The sequence below is a fragment of the Moschus berezovskii genome, chromosome 25 (assembly GCF_049115385.1).
Source record: "Moschus berezovskii isolate FMDL1 chromosome 25, NW_MosBer_1.0, whole genome shotgun sequence".
Taxonomy (NCBI): domain Eukaryota; kingdom Metazoa; phylum Chordata; class Mammalia; order Artiodactyla; family Moschidae; genus Moschus; species Moschus berezovskii.
The window spans coordinates 5776160-5793389 of NC_142484.1; the positions used below are offsets into that span (position 1 = coordinate 5776160).

Consider the following 17230-nt stretch of genomic DNA (forward strand, 5'->3'; position numbering starts at 1 on the left):
CTGTCATGACCCTTCCCACCCCTGAGCTGGGATTCGTCCGGGCACCACCTCTGCCCCAGAAGCCAAGGAAGAGGTAGGTTGGTGCCATGATTCAATCCTTTTAATTCTCCAAGGGCACGGCTCAACTGCAAGAGGTCAGGCAAGCGGCCCCTCGACTGGCAGCCATAGCCTGCAGCCCTTGGTGGTCATGATTCCGGGGTACGGCCACCCCAACCGAGACCAACTCACACCAGTCACTCCTGCACCCCTAGGCATGGCTCCGGGTCTCTGGAACTGGCCCAGGGTCCTGCTGCCTGCATCCCCACCCATTCCCTTAGCGCCCAGGGCGCCCGCGGCCCCTCTTGGACTTCTTCGTCCCTGAGGGGGGTCGGATGGGGAGGGGGGCAGTACTCGAGGGTGGTGGTGGCGGCGGAGGCAGCAGAGGAGGTAGTGGGGGCTCCACGAGCTCCTGTGGGCCGGGGCTGGGCTGGAACCCCTCAAAGGGTGAGAACTTCAGGGGGCTGCAGGGGAAATCGAGGCCAAATCAGCGTCTTCTGACCCGGGACCAGGAGGGGCGACGCTCCCCCTCTGCCCCCCTGCCTGGAGCTCAGGCTGTGCGGTCATGTGCCCACCCACAGGAGTCCCCACAGTAGATGGAGAAGTGGAGGCTGAGGCTGGTCATGAGACAGCCAGGGCAGCCCTGGGGTTGGCGGCAGAGCCACAGCTGGAAATAGCCACACCCCCACGGTACCTAACGGGGGTCCGGGGGCTGCTGTTGAGGCGCCTGGGGGAGCGCAGCTTGGGCTGGAAGGAGAAGGCCTCCTTGATGCTGTCCAGGACGGAGGGCGCCACGTATGTGAAGCCCTAGGGGCAGAGGCCGGGCCAGGCCGGGCAACGCTCAGGGTCAACGGCTCCTCGGCCCTGGCCCCAGCCGGGGCCCCCATCCCTCAGGCCCCTGACCTTACCAGGAAGGCCTGGTTGGCACTCTCACTGAGCGTCGTGTCGTCTGGACTGTCCACCGGTGTCTGCCTCGTGAAGTGGGAGTCAAACTGGCTCACATCCTCCTCTGACTGCTGTGGGCGCCCGGGAGGGAGGCTCAGGGGCGTCCAGGAAAGGGGCCCCCACCCACCCCTTGGCCCAGCGGGGCCTCCACTCACCAGGGAAGGCCGGAAAGGGGGGTCCACACGGCGGGCCAGGAGGTCATCCCAGTTAACGTGCCGGAAGAAGGGGTGCCTCTGAGAGTAGAGTGCCCAGGAACATGCCAACATTTCAAACCCTGGCTCCCTCAGAAACACCCTCTGCACTGAGGCCCTGCCCACTGCACCCTGGGAGCTCAGCCATGCCCCCGCACGATGGTTTCACCTGCACATCAGCATAGTCCCCCGGGCCCCCTCCAATCCGCTGGTTAGGATTCCGCTTCAGGAACTGCAGGACAAGGGCAGAGGCTCAGAGTCTCGGGCAGAGTTATGGACAGAGAAAGGGGATGGGGAAAAGTGACACAGGGGTTGGGGGTTGTGGTGGGGGCTCTGGAGTGTGGTCTCTCCCTGCTGACACCCTCAGGATTTCCAAGGTTTGGTCCAAAGGCACCCCCTTCTCCATGAAGCCTTTGCAAAGGTGTCTGGTTGCTGGCATCGCCCCAAGGGCAAATTCATGGGGGTGCAACTTGCAATCTGGATGGGGTGTCTGCCCTCCCGACCTCAATCCCCAAGGATCGCCTTTTTGAGGAGAGCAGCTAGTCTCACTAGGCATGGCAACCCACTCCAGTATTCTTGCCTGGAGAATCCCATGGACAGAGGAGCCTGGCGGGCTATAGCCCATGGGGTCGCAAAGAGTCGGACATGACCAAAGCGACTTAGCACGCACATGCAGAGACTTGTCCAGGGCCGGCAGCTGGTCTGCATCACAGCTGGTGTCTCGGACCCCATTGCAAATGCTCTCTTCCCAAACATACAGTGTTTGGTGTGTGTGTCTCAGCAGGGTGAGGGGTCCAGCAACCCCGACCCGGGGGGTTCAGGCACACATGCAGGGCCTGGGAGAGAAGATGGGGCATAACCAAGGGCAAGAGGGAACCCACCTTTTTGACAAGATCCCGGGCGTCCGGGGTGAGGTAAGGGGGCAGCTCCAGCTTCCCTCTGATGATCTTGTCCATGGTTTTCTTCCGGTTCTCTGCAGTGAAGGGCGGCTGGAGAAGGCAGAGGGTGAGAGGTGCCTTGCAGGCCTCCTACTGGCCGCCCCTGCCCCAGGAGGGGCCCCTCCTCCCGCCCTGACGCCCCGCCCTCCCGAGGAGGCTGGACTTGCCGATCCAGTGAGCATGTCGTACATCAGGGCCCCCAAGCTCCACCAGTCCACCGCCCGGTTGTGGCCACTGCGCACCAGAATCTCAGGGGCCCTGGGGGCCAGGTGGAACCGCCAGTCAGACCAAGCCCTGCCTGACTGTGCTGCCCGCCCCTGGGCCCAGCCGGCTGCCACTTACATGTACTCGATGGTGCCACAGAAGGTGTGAGTCACGGCGCCCTCATGGATCGACTCCTTGCAGAGGCCGAAGTCCGTCAGTTTGATGTGGCCTGAGGGAGAATGTTAGAGGTCAGGGCCCAGCCCCCCTGCCCTCCACGGGGCTCAGCCCTCCCCACACCTGCACACCCTGGCTGTTGAGCATGATGTTTTCAGGTTTGAGGTCCCGGTAGATGATGCCTTGGGAGTGGAGATGGCCCAGGGCCAGTGTGATCTCTGACAGGTAGAAACTGCAGGGACAGGACAGAATGAAGGCCAGGGTGGGGCTGGAGCCAGGCCCAGGCCCTGGACTCCCCCAGGAGGGAGGCAAGAGGTAACACCCACCAGGCCGTGTCTTCTAGGAAGATGCCTTCTCGCTCCAGGTGCGTGAAAAGCTCACCACCTGTGACACAAACATGTTAGCAGCTGCGTGCCGGGACCAAGCTCCTCTGCTCGCCGAGTCTCGGTTTGTTCTCGGGGAGAGTGGGGCTCGGAATTCCCGCCCTACCTGCCTCCCAGAGCTGCCGTGGGGATTCAATTCAACTCAGCAAACATCTACCGACGCCTACTCGGTGCCCGGCCCTGTGTGGGGTGAAGCTGGGGACAGAGATGAAGAGACCCAGCCACGGCCCTCAGGACACTCAGTCTAATGGGGAGACAGACGCACACGGACGCTCTGATACGCCAGCCCGAGGCTACCGCTCCCAAAACCCTCACAGAGGGGACAGGAGGACACAATCCACCCCAATGTGAGCAGAGAAAGTCCATGGCAGTGGTGAGACTTAAGGGCATGCAGAGATGGCGTGCAGGGAATGAAGCCCCCGGGGATCGTGGGTATAGCTGGGGTCAGTGGGAAGAGCGGGCCCCGATCACTTCCTGGCGAGCAGGAGACACCGGGGCCAAGGAGGCCATCTAGGCAGGTGCGGGGAGGCATGGAGCTCTGAGCAGGAGGCCGGGGACAATCCCATGCTCTGAGATGCCGACCCTGGGAGTTCGTGGAGGAGACGCTAGGAAGGGAGTGAGCTGGAGCCTTCGAGGCCAGTGAAGAAAGCACTGGGACTCCTTCCCTCCCCCCGAGAGAGCAGAGAATGGAGGGCACCGTAGAGAAGAAATGACCTGGACTGGGGTCTAACTGGATGCAGGGGACGCAGGACAGAGGACCAGGACGTGAGAGTCATAGTGGAAACCGACAGAACAACCCTCTGGACGTCTCTACCAACTCCCACCATTCCCATCCACCCCAACACAGGGGAGGAACACAAGAGGCGCTGGACAGACATTTGCTGAATGAATGAATGTGTGCATGCATGAATGGACGGATGGAGCAAAGGATGAGGTGGGGGCCCCCTGCCATTTTGCTCCCCACATTTCTCCCAGCTCCCCCCAGAGCTCCCTGCGCTGGTTCCCTGGCCTTGCCCGCCCCCCAGCTGGGTCCCCATTCGCACCGCTTAGGCACTCGAGGATGAGGTAAAGTTTGCCACCAGTCTGGAAGGCATAGGCCAGTTCCACAATGAAGGGGTGCTTCACTGACTCCAGAATGTTCCGCTCAGCCCGCGTGTGTGCTGTGTCCTTGGCATTGCGCACAATTTTGGCCTGCAGAGGCAGGGATGGGTTAGAAGGTGGGTGCCCAGGACTCCCTCAGCCCCCCTGCAGTCATGACCCTCCCTGGCCAGCCTCTATCACCCGCTATATTTCTCAAGTCTACTGCTATCAGCGACCATCCTTTCCAGGGACGGGTTTATCCTAGTAGCATGGCTATCTGATATGAAGAGCCAACTCATTAGAAAAGACCCTGATGCACAAAAGAATTTGAGCAGACTCCGGGAGACAGTGGAAGACAGAGGAGCCTGGCGTGCTGCAGTCCATGGGATCACAAAGAGTCAGACATGACTTCAGTTCAGTTCAGTCGCTCTTTGCCACCCCACGGACTGCAGCACGCCAGGCTTCCCAGTCCATCACCAACTCCTGGAGCTTGCTCAAACTCATGTCCACTGAGTCGGTGATGCCATCCAACCATCTCATCCTCTGTCGTCCCCTTCTCCTCCTGCCTTCGATCTTTCCCAGCATCAGGGTCTTTTCCAAGGAGTCAGTTCTTCATAGAAGCAGAACCCATACAGACACGACTTAGCGACTGAACAACAACATGGTGTTTCTCAACCTCCACTCTCATGATGTCTGGGGCAGACGATTCTTTGTGGTGGGGGGCTATCTCTGCACTGCAGGATCTTTAGCAGAATCCCTGGCCTCAACCCACTGGGTACCGGTAGCATCCCCCCTCTAGTCATGACTCAAAAACGTACACAGACACTACTAAATGTCTCCTGGGAGGCAACAGGGTCCACAGTTGAGAAGCACAGCAAAACAACATAATTGAAATTGACGATAAACAAGCAAATGTTCAAGACAGTGACCATCTCCTCTCCCACATTCACTGCTGTCCCCAAAAAGGCCGGCATAGTGCACTGGGAATGGCAGTCACTCAGTGATGAGCTGTTGGCAAAATGAATGACTCACCTTCCTCAGGACTTTCATGGCATATATTTTGCCCAGATTGCTGCCCTGTACCTTTCGCACCTGGAACACCTGTAGGGCAGGGGAGACAGGATCAACCTCCCTCTCCATATCTATCTTCAAAAAGCTCCACCCTGAAGCTCTGGTACCGGACCAAGAAGCCTAGGCCCACCCAGGGGTGGGGCAGTAAAGATTTCAAGTCCAATTCTAAGAGGATTTGCTCTTCCTTCCTTCCCTCTGAGTTCAATCAGAGGCTCCGCTGATTTACAAGTCTAATTTTATTTTATTTTTTAAATTTTTTGGCAGCTCCACAAGTGGGATCTTAGTTCCCTGGCCAGGGATCGAACCTGCACCCCTGTACTGGAAGTGCAGAGTCTTAACCACTGGACCGCCAGGGTAGGCCCTACAAGTCTAATTAGTTTTGAGACGCTTTGATGCAGCAGAGCTGAGGCTATAAGGCCAGTTAGGAAGGAGCAGAGCCAGTACCTTGCCATAGTTCCCCTTGCCCAGCACACGCAGCAGCTCAAAGCAGTGGGGACCGATGCGCTCGGGGCCTGGGTTCACACTGCTCTCAGTCAGCTCCACCTCCTCATAGTGACCCACAGGCCTGCGGACACAGGAGGTTAACGGGGGAAATGCGCTCCTGCGCTCCTCAGGTCCCCTTCCCCAGCCCATTCCCTCCTCCCCCAACACGACCCTCACTCACTCCGGGCCAGCCGCCCTCAACTCCGCGAGGGGACACGCGTCCTGTGAGAGACCGAGGGGTAAGAGCCAAGGGAGGTGCCAGGCTCCCTCTCCCCAAAGCTGGACTGCTTAGCCCAGAAGAGAGGGTCAGGAATGGGAGCTGGTAGGCGATGGACCAGGACTGGGGAGGAGAGGCGAGGACAGGATAGGGAGACGCAGGGGAAGGGCTGGGAGCGTGCAGGATAGATCGGGGTGTGGGGAGGGTCAGATCTTAACAGTGGCTGGGATCTGAGACAAACCAGCGTCTGCGGGAGCCGAGCCCTCTCTGCTAGGGGGTGCCCGGGCGATCCCACCGTCTGGACGACGGGATCGAACCGGGATCAAGCGGCGCCCGGGGGCACCACTCACCGCGGGGCTGAGCTCTGGCTCGCCCTCGCCTTCGCTGCCTTCCTCTGTCTCCAGGTCCAGGTCAAACACCGCCGCCATGGCTGCGCCGGCCCAGCGGGCCCACCGGCGAGTACCCAGCTGCTCTCTCACTGACAGGCCGGGAGCCCGGGGGTCTTACGTCATCACTCCGCGACGGCCTCGCGCACCTATGACGCAAGAGACTGCCCCGCCCTCGAGTCGGCGACGGGAGTAAGGCGTCTCGGGAATGGGAGTTCCAGAGTGCCGAGGTGCCGAATCCAGCCGGACCCAGGCTTCGGCCGGGCGCTCCGTCTTCCCAACACAGCTCTCCGGGAACGGCACCGGACAAGAGCCTCCTGGGAGGCGACTGTTTTGGTTCTGGGGCGAGTTTGAGCGTGGATGAGACATAGTCGGAAGTGCATGCAGGTTTGAGCGTAAACACAATTCCCAGCCCCGTTGGAGCCCTGCGCTGCCGGGTTGTCTGGGTGGCGGCGAGAGGCAGGTCCAGTATCTCTGTTCGACGCTGAAAGGGAGCTGGCGGCTGCATCACGGCTTCCCTAATGTGCCTCTCGGCTGGAGGACTTGAAAGTCAGAGCATTTACTGCTCCGTACTCAGCTCACTGCTGGGCTTTGTTGCCAGTGAAAGTCGCTCAGTTCTGTCCAGCTCTTTGCAAGCCCACGGGACTGTAGCCCACCAGGTCCCTCTGTGCATGCAATTCTCCAGACAAGGATACTGGAGTGGGTTGCCATGCCCTCCTCCAGGGAATCTTCCCGATCCAGGAATTGAACCTGAGTCTCCCACACAGCAGGCAGATTCTTTACTGTCTGAGCCAGATTTTCCTCCCCAAAAGGGTTCGTTCGTTCGAGTCTCGTCAACCCACCCGTAAATACAGGCTTGGGCTGTGTGTCAGGCACAAAACTTGTATTTGGCAACACTACAATAATGAACATGCCAAACCCAGCCTGTCAGTTTAGATGTGGGCACGGATTCTTGGATGGGGCTCTGGGGGTGTGAATTGGGCCAGACCAGACCTTGGATGATTTCCAACAGTTTGGAAGCTGTCTGGATGTGCATTTCAATTGGACCGTGGAGGCTAGATATGAACTTAAATGGACAGAATTCAGAGTCTCTAGCCTGGAGAAGGGTTATCTGGTTGGGGTGGGCCCTTGCTGTAATTCCATCTTCAGGAAACCCTCAGGTTTGGGTCCTGGTGTGGGTGCCCTTGGCACGCCCCTTGCCAGTGGTGAACCCAGAGGCCTGACAGTGTAGCAGTTTATCCTTACCTGATGGCTCAGACAGTAAAGAATCTGCCCACAAAGCAGGAGACCCAGGTTCAATCCTCTGGGTTGGGAAGATCCCCTGGAGAAGGAAATGGCAACCCACTCCAGTAGTCTTGCCAGGAGAATTCCATGGACTGAGGAGCCTGGCGGGCTACTGAGCGACTAGCACTTTCACTTTTTAGATGCTACAGGTAGCTCTTAACTACCTCTCCTTCCCCTTCCACATCCCTTGTCTACCTACGCTTGAGAAGTGTTGTCCAAGTGGCAAGAATCTGGCCCAGACTCTGCACATGTCACTAGTCTATAAGCCTTTATTTGGAGAGGGATGCTTGTGGGGCTGTCCACAGCTCCTGTGCTGCACGGAGAGAGTTCTTAGAGCAGCCTCCCCTGAATGAGGACAGGAGTGTAGTCTCCTCTGCCAATGCAAGTTAGGTGTGCCTGAGGCCAAAGCACCAGAGCTTGGTAGATAAGGTGCACAGTGTACGGGAGGGGTGTTCACCTGTCGCAGGACCACGTGTGAAAGAGGGTAAGCAGGTGGGCAGGGCCAAGAAGCTGAGTAGGCGGGTCCAGCTTAGTAAAAGGGGAAATCTGGACGGTGCATCTTGTTCTCAACCCTTCAATCACAGTGGCAAGACAGGGAAGCAGTGGCTGCTCCTCTCTGAGCCTGTTTCCTTATCTGTAGAGGGGAGATGGTTACTGCTGACCCCAGGTCCCCTGCTTCTACTGCTCAGGCTGGATGAGGCAGACGGGGCACTGCCAAAAGTTGTCAGCAGGCTCTAGAACTATCTAGAATTTGTTAAATGAGGGGTCAGAGTAGGAGGATGAGGGATTTAGTCCCAGGTTTCCTTAGGATTTGTTCAAGGCAAGGGGCCAGCCAGGCTCTCTTCCGTAGGCAGCAGGAAGAGAAACGGACCTGGGGTGGTGGGAAGGATGAGCTGGGTTTGGGCCTACTCCCACCAACCTGGGGGCAGGGTGTGTGTGTGTCTGCGTGTGCAGGTGCTGCTTCTCCATGGCTAGAGTCCTGGACAGCCGTGGGGCTGGACAGAGGCCTTCGAGAGGGCAAGAAGGCCCCGCGGTGGCTCACCAGATACTTTCTTTTGTGGCCCTCAAGTCCAGGAGGCCTTGGTGTCAAAAGAGGCCTGGACTCTGGAAAGACCTGGGGCCTTGGAGTGGACCAGCCCAGGGTGGGGCAGGGCCATGAGAAGAGAAGCAGGGAGAGCTCCAGGGAGCAGAGGGTACCACAGCGCCCCCTCCAGCACTTTGCCCCTGCCCTCTGGCCCCAGCGCTATTTGAAGTGGGACAAGAAGTAGGCAACCGGGTAGTGGGGCCCATCAATGCCCAGGCCCTGGCAGAGGCCCAGCAGGCGGTGACGGGCCTCAGCCGGGCTGGACCCAGCACAGGCCACACTGCAGTAGGGCTCCTCGTATTCGCCAGGCACCAGGGCCTCCTCCAACAGATTGAGGCGCAGCAGGCCCTGGTCGTGAAGAGCCTGCAGGGTCTCGGGGCTGGCGGTGGAACTCAGTGCCTGCAGGTGCTGGGACACCAGGCACATGACACCCACCAGGTGGCCCCGGGCGCGGGGGTGGGCAGGCAGGGCTGGTCTCAGGCCGCAGGCCACCATCGCCGCAGCCAGCAGCAGGTCCACACCGTACAGCTCCAGGATCCAGTCTCGCAGGTAGAAGCCGCCCATGCGGGGGTTGATCTCAATGAGCCGCGGCCCAGCCCCGGTCAGCTTGAGCTCCACGTTGAAGACCCCGTCCAGCAGCCCGCAGCCCAGGCAACAGCGGAAGGCGGCCTGCACCAGCTGCGCCTCCTGCTCTGGGGCCAGCCCAGTGGGCATACAGGCTGCGGTCTCAGTGAAGCCAGGCAGCCGCGTGGGGCCATTGTCAGAGACGAAGGCAGCCAGCAGCCTCCCGCCGAACAACACCAGATCCACATCATGTTCCGTGCCCTCGATGAACTCCATCAGCAGCATGGCATTGCCCCAGCCCAGCCCAATACCTGGGTGGTCAGCCTCGCCCTGCAGGTCTCGGGCGATCCGGGAAAAGTGCTCGTGGCACTGCGAGGCATCCTTCACCAGCCTCACACCCACTGCGCCGGCCCCGAACTCCAGCTTCATGACGCCTGGCAGGGGTACCTGGCGGACAGCCCTGTCCACATCGGCCTCACTCTCCAGTGGACAGCAGGGCACAGCATAGAGGGAGGGCGCAGGCCAGGGTGGGCCACGGCGGCACAGCAGGTGCAGCTGGGTGCGGCTCTTCTGCTTGGCCAGGCGCATGGCGGCCGGCGGGTTGCAGGGCAGGCCCAGCTCCTGGCAGAGCAAGGCTGTGAGCACCAGGCAGTCATCCCAGTAGGAAAAGCAGCCATCGAGCTGCAGGCCGCGTGCCCGCACCAGCTCTGCCAGCACCCGGGCATTCTCCTCATCCCGCCGGTGCTCCGTGACGTCGAAGTGGATGAAGGTCTGCACCAGCTGGGACGCAAAGTGGTTGGGGTCTGACTCCACCAGGTGTAGCTGCAGAAACCACAGGATGGCAACACGCCGAGATCAGCTTGTGTGGGGCACTGGGCAGTGGGATGGGGCCTGGAATATGGTCCGAGCCCTTGGGGGAGAAGGGTTCACCAGTGCTAGGCGCTCAAAGCGTGTTTGATGAAGACTGAAGGAAAAGTACAGAGGTGGGACACCTAATCCAGCCTCGAGGGGAGGGAAGGCTACCGAGAGGAGGCGGTGCTTAAACTGGGGACTGAATAAGATTTGCGTGTCCGACTCTGTGCGACGTTATGGACTGTAGCCCGCCAGGCTCCTCTGTCTGCGGGATTCTCCAGGCAAGAACACTGGAGTGGGTTGCCATGCCCTCCTCCAGGGGATCTTCCCAACCCAGGGATCGAATCCAGGCCTCCCGCATTGCAGATGGATTCTTTATGGTCTGAGCCACCAGGGAAGCCCGATGAGATTTAGCCTAAGGAAAGATAGTTGCAGGAGGGAGGTGGGTGGGGGGAGTGATCTAGGTGGGAGAGGGTGTCAGAAAGGGTTGGTCAACTCCCACTGGCAGGCACAGTCTGACCTGGGTTTGTAGGGAAACCAACAGGATTAAGGCTTTGGACTGGTGGCCTGGTGGCCCGAGGGGGGCCTTTTACTCCCGGCGGGAACAAAATTCAGCAAGGGGCCAAAAAAAAAAAAAAGCTGAGACTTCTAACCTGGGCGGGGCGATAGGCCCTGCCCCTACGCTGATGCTCTGCGCTAAGTCGGTTCAGCAGTGTCCGACTCTCCGCGACCCTATGGACGGTAGCCTGCCAGGCTCCCCTGTCTATGGGGGTTGTCCAGGCAAGAATACTGGAGTGGGTACCGTGCCCTCCTCCAGGGCACCTTCCCGACCCAGGGATCGGAACCCTGGTTTCTTAACATCTCTTGCATAGGCAGGCGGGTTCTTTAAGCACTAGCTCCACCTGGGAAGCCCCAAGCCGGACTGCCCCCGCATAGGCCCCGCCCCCGCCAAAACCTCCAGGGCCCCGCCTCCGTCACGCCCACCGGGACTCAAAGCCCCGCCCACCTTGAGCCCGTAGTCGCGCGCCGCCTCCCACACGAACTTCTTGCTGACGCCGCCGGCGCCGAGCAGCAGCAGCTGCTTTCCCTCCATGAGGTAGCGCGCCGAGCGCCGCAGCATCGTCTCCACCAGCGGCGCGGCCGCCGCCTCCTCGGCCGCCAGTCCTGGGCGCTGCGCGGCCCACAGCCCCTCGAGCGCGCCGCACGCTTCCAGACACAGGCCTCCATTCAGCTCCAGGGCCACGGGGGTCAGCGCACGACCGGCCACCGTCAGGGCGAAGTCCACCCCTGGGCCGGGCAGGGGGGCGCGCGGGCTCAGTGCAGGCCGCTTTCGGGCCTCCGGGGGGTGATCAGCCCCCCGCACCTCCGACTGTCTTCATCCCCGGAAGCCCCGCACTCACCGAGGAAGTCAGTGCGGACCTGGCGTCCGCCGCGCTGCTCAGCGCTCAGGCCGGCCTCCAGGGTCAGCACGGCGGCTAGCGCGGCCTCGGCCGCCGCCTTGATGCGCTGCCGCACGATTGCCACCTGCGAGGCCTCCACCAGGCCGCACTGGGCCAGCGCCGCCTCCAGGGTCCGGGGCAAGGAGCTCTGGTGTCTCAGAGGCCGGTCCCCACGGCCTACGCTGCATACCACCTGTGCAGGGAGGCGACTCAGGAGGCTGGTCCCTCCCGGGACCATCCCCCGCCCCCAGCACACCTCCCCCATGCCACGATCCCAGCCACACTCCTCCCTGGACATTCAACAAGTCCTGTCCTCTACTGTGACTTAGACTGCACAAACCACCCTCCCTTGTCACTGCTCATCTGGTCCGCCTGCGGGGATTCTCTCCAGGTGTCCAGGCCCAGCTGGGGGTCTCCATTCTCTTAGGGTGCCAAGTATGCTTGCTCCTAGGTCCACAGTCCCTGGTCAGGGAGCAGGGGAGGGGAGTGCCAGCCTGGTGGGCCAACCCTAGAGCTCCCTGGGGGCAAGGCTGAATCTCTCCTCAGTTTGGCCCAGAGCTGTGTACCTAGGAGGATCCTTAAGCCTCCCTGAACTCCCCAGCTTGGAGACCTCTACTAAAGGGTATCGGGGACCCTGGGTCAGTCTCTTCTATGGGCAAGAGCTCCGGGGGAAGAGGATTCAGCCCTGGGCCCTGGTAGCCAGCATGGCATATGAGGTAGGGCTCCTGTTGTGGGAGGGGTACCTAATGGGTGGGAGAGGACAGAAGGTGTCAGACCAGGAGGCCTTCCAGAGGCAACCAAAGTCCCCGTCCCTGAGATGCTGTCCTCCCTGCCCAGGGGTCCTCAGAAGCTCAGTGGGAAGCAGCTGGGGTGCGGCAGCAGGTCCGTGACCCGAATCCGAGCCAGGCTCACCTTGCTCAGCAGGGGCCTGTCGCCCTGCGTCCGACACACCACCGCACAGACCCGCAGGGCCAGCTCAGGGCCGGGGGGAGGGCTGCCTGGGGAGAGCGGTGAGGCCTGAGCACAGAGCAGCCGGGAGGCCTAGCCAAGCTCCACCCTGGGCTGGCCCAGGCAGCCCTCACCTGGGAAGGGGAGCTGGGCAGGTGGACAGACAGCCTCCACCAGGACACTCTCCTCCTCTTCCAGTTTCTCCAGCAATGCCAGCACTGTGTCCACCACTGGGCCCTGCTCAGCTCGTGGATACAGACGCAAGGCCTGCCGCCCCCGCCAGCGCCAGCCACTGAGCTTCACGGCCACCTGCAATAGGGAGGGGAAGGCGGCCCCCTCACCACCCAGGCCTCTGCAGGGTGGGACACTCATACGATAGGAGCCAGTGAGGACACGGAGGCAGGAGGTTATCACAGAGATGGGGCAGTGGTGGGGGCTCAAAGCTGGGGACAGCTTCCCGGCACGACCTGTAATTATCCAGGGGGTCCCCTCCCATTGGCATCTGCACAGGCTCAGGGGCAGGAGTCGGTTACCTGCAGGGCATCACCCAGGGCCTCGGAATGCAGAAAGGCCCCCACCTCCTCCTTCACCAGTGTTTCCTGGCCTTCTTTGCCATTCAGCTCCACCAGCCGTAGTCCCGGGCTGGCATCCCCTCCCCGCAGCAGCGCGGGTGGCTTGTAGGTGAAAGCCAGGGTAGCTGGCACGGCCACGTCGCCCTGCTGAGCCAGCAGCCTCCTCGTCAGCAGCCGGTCCTCCAGCAGCCGGGCCAGCTCGGCTGAGGCTCCAGTGGGGCAGGTCAGGTCGCGGGCGAGCTCAGCCGCCTCTCGACCCCAGCCAGGCCCCAGCCCCAGGCCGGCCAGGAAGTAGGTGACCCGACGAGGGGGAACAAAGTCATCCAGGAATGTCAGGCCCCCCGGGTGGAAGCTCACAGCCTTGGAGACCAGCAGGGAGGCCTCACCCGGCTGCCCCGGGGCTGGCACCTTTGTCAGCCAAGCGGGGGACAGGCAAAGGAGCATGTTTCCTGGGGGCAGAGAGAGGAGGGTTGCTGGCCAGGGAAGGCTTGATACCCCCATGCCATCCACCTCCCGCCCGGGCCCCTGGGTCAGTAGGGGGCAGCTGCTTCCAGAACCCACCCCCCCCAACCCCGCCTCCAGAGCAGGGCAGCTGGTCCAGTGGAATGCAGGCTGTTGCCAGGGTCGGCGGGTATTTTGGGATGTGGCCGGGCCAGGGCAGGACTGCCCTTTCTGTAGGAGGGGGTGGGGGAACTTGGGCATGCACTCACCCGGGCTCTGGACCCCAGCCTCCAGCAGCACGGACAGAAAGGTGCTGGGGGACCCTAGAATGCACAAGGTCACCTCTGCCCCAGGGCAGCCTTGAGAGAGAAGAAAATGATGCCAAGCTCACCAGGGGCTCCCCTTGCTGTCTTTCTGCCCACCTTTCCCTGCCCCCATGGCCCTGGCCTCACCCTTGGGCCCCCCAGGTCCTTCCCAGTTATCGGATGCGAACTGTACAGGGGACAGAGGAGGCTGGAGAGGGAAGGGGAGGCTGCCTGCCCACCCCCCCTCTGTGCGCGTCCCCTTCTCTCCGCAGCTGGTCCAGAAGACGCTGGAGGTTGGGTGCCTGGAGACCTGGGTTCTAGCCTGAGCTCTGCCACCTTCTGCGCGACCCTTGGTCCCTGTGCAGCGGGATGAGGAGTCGCCGCACCCGTTCCCCAGTCTGTTAGACTGAGGCCAAGTCTGTGATGTTGACCTATTCTAGCTGTAAAGTCTCTGTCCACACAGACTCTTCTGTGGCTGCCTGATACAGAAAACAGATAAAGCAGGGGAGAAGTCCTGGGTCCCAACTGCTAGCTGCCTCCACGGCAACTCCCGAGACACTTCGACAGAAGGGCTGGCTCCACTGAACATGGATTGCAAATCCCAGGGCTGGATCTTCTGGGGGTGGGAGGGAAGCCTTGATCTCTGACTTGACTGGCGCCAATTGCCCTTTGAAATGCCTGCCTGCTGGAGTTTGACTGACCTCACCTCCCTGGCTTCAGACCGAGCCCGAGCCTGGGGGGAAGGGGCTGACCTTGATAGAGATGGAAAGCAGGCTGGGCTGAGGGTGCCCCCCTCCCCCCAGGGGAGCCCCCCACCTCCCTGGAGCCCTCGGGCACCTGTGCGGGGCACCTGGCTGCGGTCCTGGGTCTCCGGGAGGCCCGCTTGCTGCAGACAGCTCTGCAGGAGGCTGTAGTAGTGCACAGTCCAGGCCTGGGCGTCCACCCTCTCGGGGGCGCCCTTGCAGTCCAGGCCCACGTCGTGGCGCCAGGAACCAGGGAAGCAGCCCGGGGGCGGCAGGCCAGAGCCCCCGCCCCACGGGCCCTCCTCTTCCTCCAGGTCCTTGGAGCCCAGGGGGCAGTCCCACTCGGGACCCAGCGGATCCAGGGAGAGCTGAGGGGAGCAGAAGTGGTGGGTCTTGGGCAGGGTGGGCAAGGGCCACATTGTCACCCAAGGGTCTAAGCCCCCCAGTCTCCTAACCTTGGGCAGACCCGGGCCTGGGAACCAAAGAGGATGGAATTGGATTAGAGGGTGAAGGCCTGTCAGCAGGAACATGTAGGTGGGAGTGCTTTGCAAACTGTATGTGCGGTGCCCCAAGGGGTGGGGGCAGAAAGCAATGCGCTGCTGGCAGGATGGCTACCCTGTCATCCCACACCCTGGTCTGCCCCGGCTTGGTTCACCGGGGCAGAGGTTTTTGCCTGTTTTGTTTATCAAGGCAGCCCTGGCACACTGTCGCGCTGCTCCGTGTTTGATGCCTGAAGAATAAATGAACGAAGAAACCAAGAGATCACTCTTGGGCTGTTTTCTTCTCTCTGGCCTCAGTGACCCACAGACCATCATGGAGTTCTGCTGAGACCTAAATATGTAGGTGAACCCGGCCCAGCGTCTTCCCGAAGTAGGCCTGAGGATCTGCTATGCAGCCAGACTTGGGCCAGGCACCAGTAAGGAAAAAGCTGGTGTCCTTCTTTTCAGATGTTCTGAGTCATGGAAATGCGCTCTTTGCATGAAATCTTATACCCTGCCCCTCTGAGGCTGGCTGACTCCTAACTCCTACTCAGAGGCTCAGGGTGAACAGGTGGGGACACAGGTGGGCCTGTCCTCCGGGGGAAAGGCTGGGCCTCCCCGGACAAGTCATGAGGTTTCCTTGGGCCTTGGGGTTGCCTGGTGTCCTCCCTGTACACCCCCAGGATCCCGATATGGCTTGGACCCAGAGAATCCCCTCGGTCATCGGGAGACAACCTGTTGCAGGCAGCCAGGAGGGCAGAGGTCTGGGCCTCCAATCTGGACTTGAATCCTGGTTTCCTGGTGCCAAATTCTGAGCCTCAGTGCCTCCTCTTAGAAGTTGCGTCCCTGAGAGCCCACACTGGGTTCACTGCTATGTCCCCAAACTTAGAATGGGGCAGGGCACACAGCAATAGTGAGCGTGGCAGAATAAATGAATGCCAAAGGGCGCGGAGAGTGCCTGCCTCCCGGGGCTGATGGGGAGAGACGGAGCGCCTGGCACCCCAGCAGCTGCTTGTCCCGTGGCGCATGGTGGGGAGTCGAGGGGCGTGTGGGTCTGAGCTGCCTGCACAGGCCGTGCCAGGGTAGGGTTTTAGTGCCCGCTGCTGCCCTCTGGGCCTTCCCTCTGGTTAGGGTCTCAGGCTTTATGGGGAGGGAGGAGAGGAGACTCACCATCATACAGGTGGAGAGGCTGAGGCTGAAGGAGAGAGACAGAGGGGGAGTCAGGGCAGCCAGGGTCTCCACCTGGCCTCCAGCCCCTAAGACTCTGCGGGGGGAGAGGTGGCAGCCACCGTGCCTCTCCTGCCTGAGCTCCGAGGTGTCCAAGGCTGCCCCACCCCCACTTCAAGGAAGCAGAGGGATTTCTGACGTCGGGACCCCAAGGGGGCGCACCCAGAGCTCACACATCCCAAGTCGCGTGCGGCAGCGCTGGGGGTCCTGGCACTCAGCCCTTCCGGCGGCGGGACGCACCGGGTCCCCCGTGTGTGCGCGCGCTGTCTGGGAAAGGCGGGGTGGCGGGGTGCGCCAAGGTCCTGTCCCCGCGGCCCCTGCCCCGCAGCCCCCTCCCTCGCTCTCCCGGAGCGCGGGCGGCAGCCGGGGTACCTGGAGGCAGTAGCGGCTCTGCGGGGCCGTGCAGACCCGGCGGGACTCGGCGGGACTCGGCGGCGGCGGCACAGCGCCCGGCCCAGGCGGCGCCGCTTTATATAGAACCGACGGGCGTGCCCAGTGCCGGGCGGGGGCGGCGCGGGGCGCAGGGCCTCAGGCCAAGAAACCCGCCCCATCCCTCCCGCCGAAACCTCCGCCACCCATCCCAACCTGGCGTCCTGAGGGGCCGGGGTGGGCGCGGCCCGACCTGGTCAGAGGTAGGGATCTGGGCAGGCCAGGGAGAGACAGAGTGACAGACAGGGGGACAGACAGGAGACATTTACAGCCACATTAAGTCAGTACTCTTGCCTGGAAAAACCCATGGACAGAGGAGCCTGGTAGGCTGCAGTCCATGGGGTCCCTAGGAGTCGGACAGGACTGAGCGACTTCACTTTCACTTTTCACTTTCATGCATTGGAGAAGGAAATGGCAACCCACTCCAGTGTTCTTGCCTGGAGAATCCCAGGGACGGGGAAGCCTGGTGAGCTGCCGACTATGGGGTCGCACAGAGTCGGACATGACTGAAGTGACTTAGCAGCAGTAAGTCGAAGAGAGGGCCAGGTTCTACCAGACAGCGAGCATCCTAGAGGGTCACAGACTTAGGGGCTACAGTAAAGACAGACGGAGGACAGAGGAGGATTAATAGAGAGACCCACAGTGGAAGACAGATGCAGAGGGGGAGGGGGAGGGAGGGGAGGGAAAGTTGGCAGAGACTGGTACCAGGGCTTGCCCCCAGGGGTGGGGTGTCCAGGAGAGCTGGTGGGTCTCAC

At 61.6% G+C, this 17230-nt stretch overlaps 2 protein-coding genes across 2 annotated transcripts; both read right to left on the reverse strand.

Moving 5' to 3' along the window:
- Positions 1-82: 82 nt before the first annotated feature.
- RPS6KB2 (ribosomal protein S6 kinase B2) lies at positions 83-6232 on the reverse strand. The gene is made up of 15 exons (XM_055415387.2): positions 6073-6232; positions 5687-5727; positions 5467-5587; positions 4984-5052; positions 3915-4062; positions 2815-2872; positions 2620-2720; positions 2453-2543; positions 2278-2368; positions 2054-2161; positions 1342-1404; positions 1137-1214; positions 945-1052; positions 731-843; positions 83-500 (listed from the first exon to the last, which is right to left on the reverse strand). Exons 1-15 carry the CDS (start codon positions 6148-6150, stop codon positions 314-316), a joined length of 1455 nt encoding a protein of 484 aa, XP_055271362.2. The 5' UTR covers positions 6151-6232; the 3' UTR covers positions 83-313.
- A 1361-nt stretch (positions 6233-7593) lies between these two features.
- Positions 7594-16970, reverse strand: CARNS1 (carnosine synthase 1). Its single transcript, XM_055415381.2, has 10 exons — positions 16419-16970; positions 15990-16014; positions 14435-14708; positions 13562-13651; positions 12813-13300; positions 12414-12588; positions 12244-12329; positions 11293-11524; positions 10899-11179; positions 7594-9862 (listed from the first exon to the last, which is right to left on the reverse strand). The coding sequence occupies exons 1-10, from the start codon at positions 16595-16597 to the stop codon at positions 8636-8638; spliced, it is 3057 nt and encodes a 1018-aa protein (XP_055271356.2). The 5' UTR covers positions 16598-16970; the 3' UTR covers positions 7594-8635.
- Between the last annotated feature and the right edge of the window lie 260 nt (positions 16971-17230).

Excerpts from the sequence above, each read along its gene's own strand:
- RPS6KB2 (XM_055415387.2), bottom strand. The coding sequence starts at position 6,150 with ATGGCGGCGGTGTTTGACCTGGACCTGGAGACAGAGGAAGGCAGCGAA. Across the intron at positions 2,873-3,914 it reads CATCCTCGAGTGCCTAAGCG|GTGGTGAGCTTTTCACGCAC; the intron begins GTGCGAATGGGG and ends TTTGTGTCACAG. Across the intron at positions 2,721-2,814 it reads TTCCTAGAAGACACGGCCTG|TTTCTACCTGTCAGAGATCA; the intron begins GTGGGTGTTACC and ends CTGTCCCTGCAG.
- CARNS1 (XM_055415381.2), bottom strand. The coding sequence starts at position 16,597 with ATGGGGCGGGTTTCTTGGCCTGAGGCCCTGCGCCCCGCGCCGCCCCCG. Across the intron at positions 13,652-14,434 it reads CAGCCAGGTGCCCCGCACAG|GCTGCCCTGGGGCAGAGGTG; the intron begins GTGCCCGAGGGC and ends TTCTCTCTCAAG. Across the intron at positions 11,525-12,243 it reads ACAGGCCCCTGCTGAGCAAG|GTGGTATGCAGCGTAGGCCG; the intron begins GTGAGCCTGGCT and ends CTCCCTGCACAG.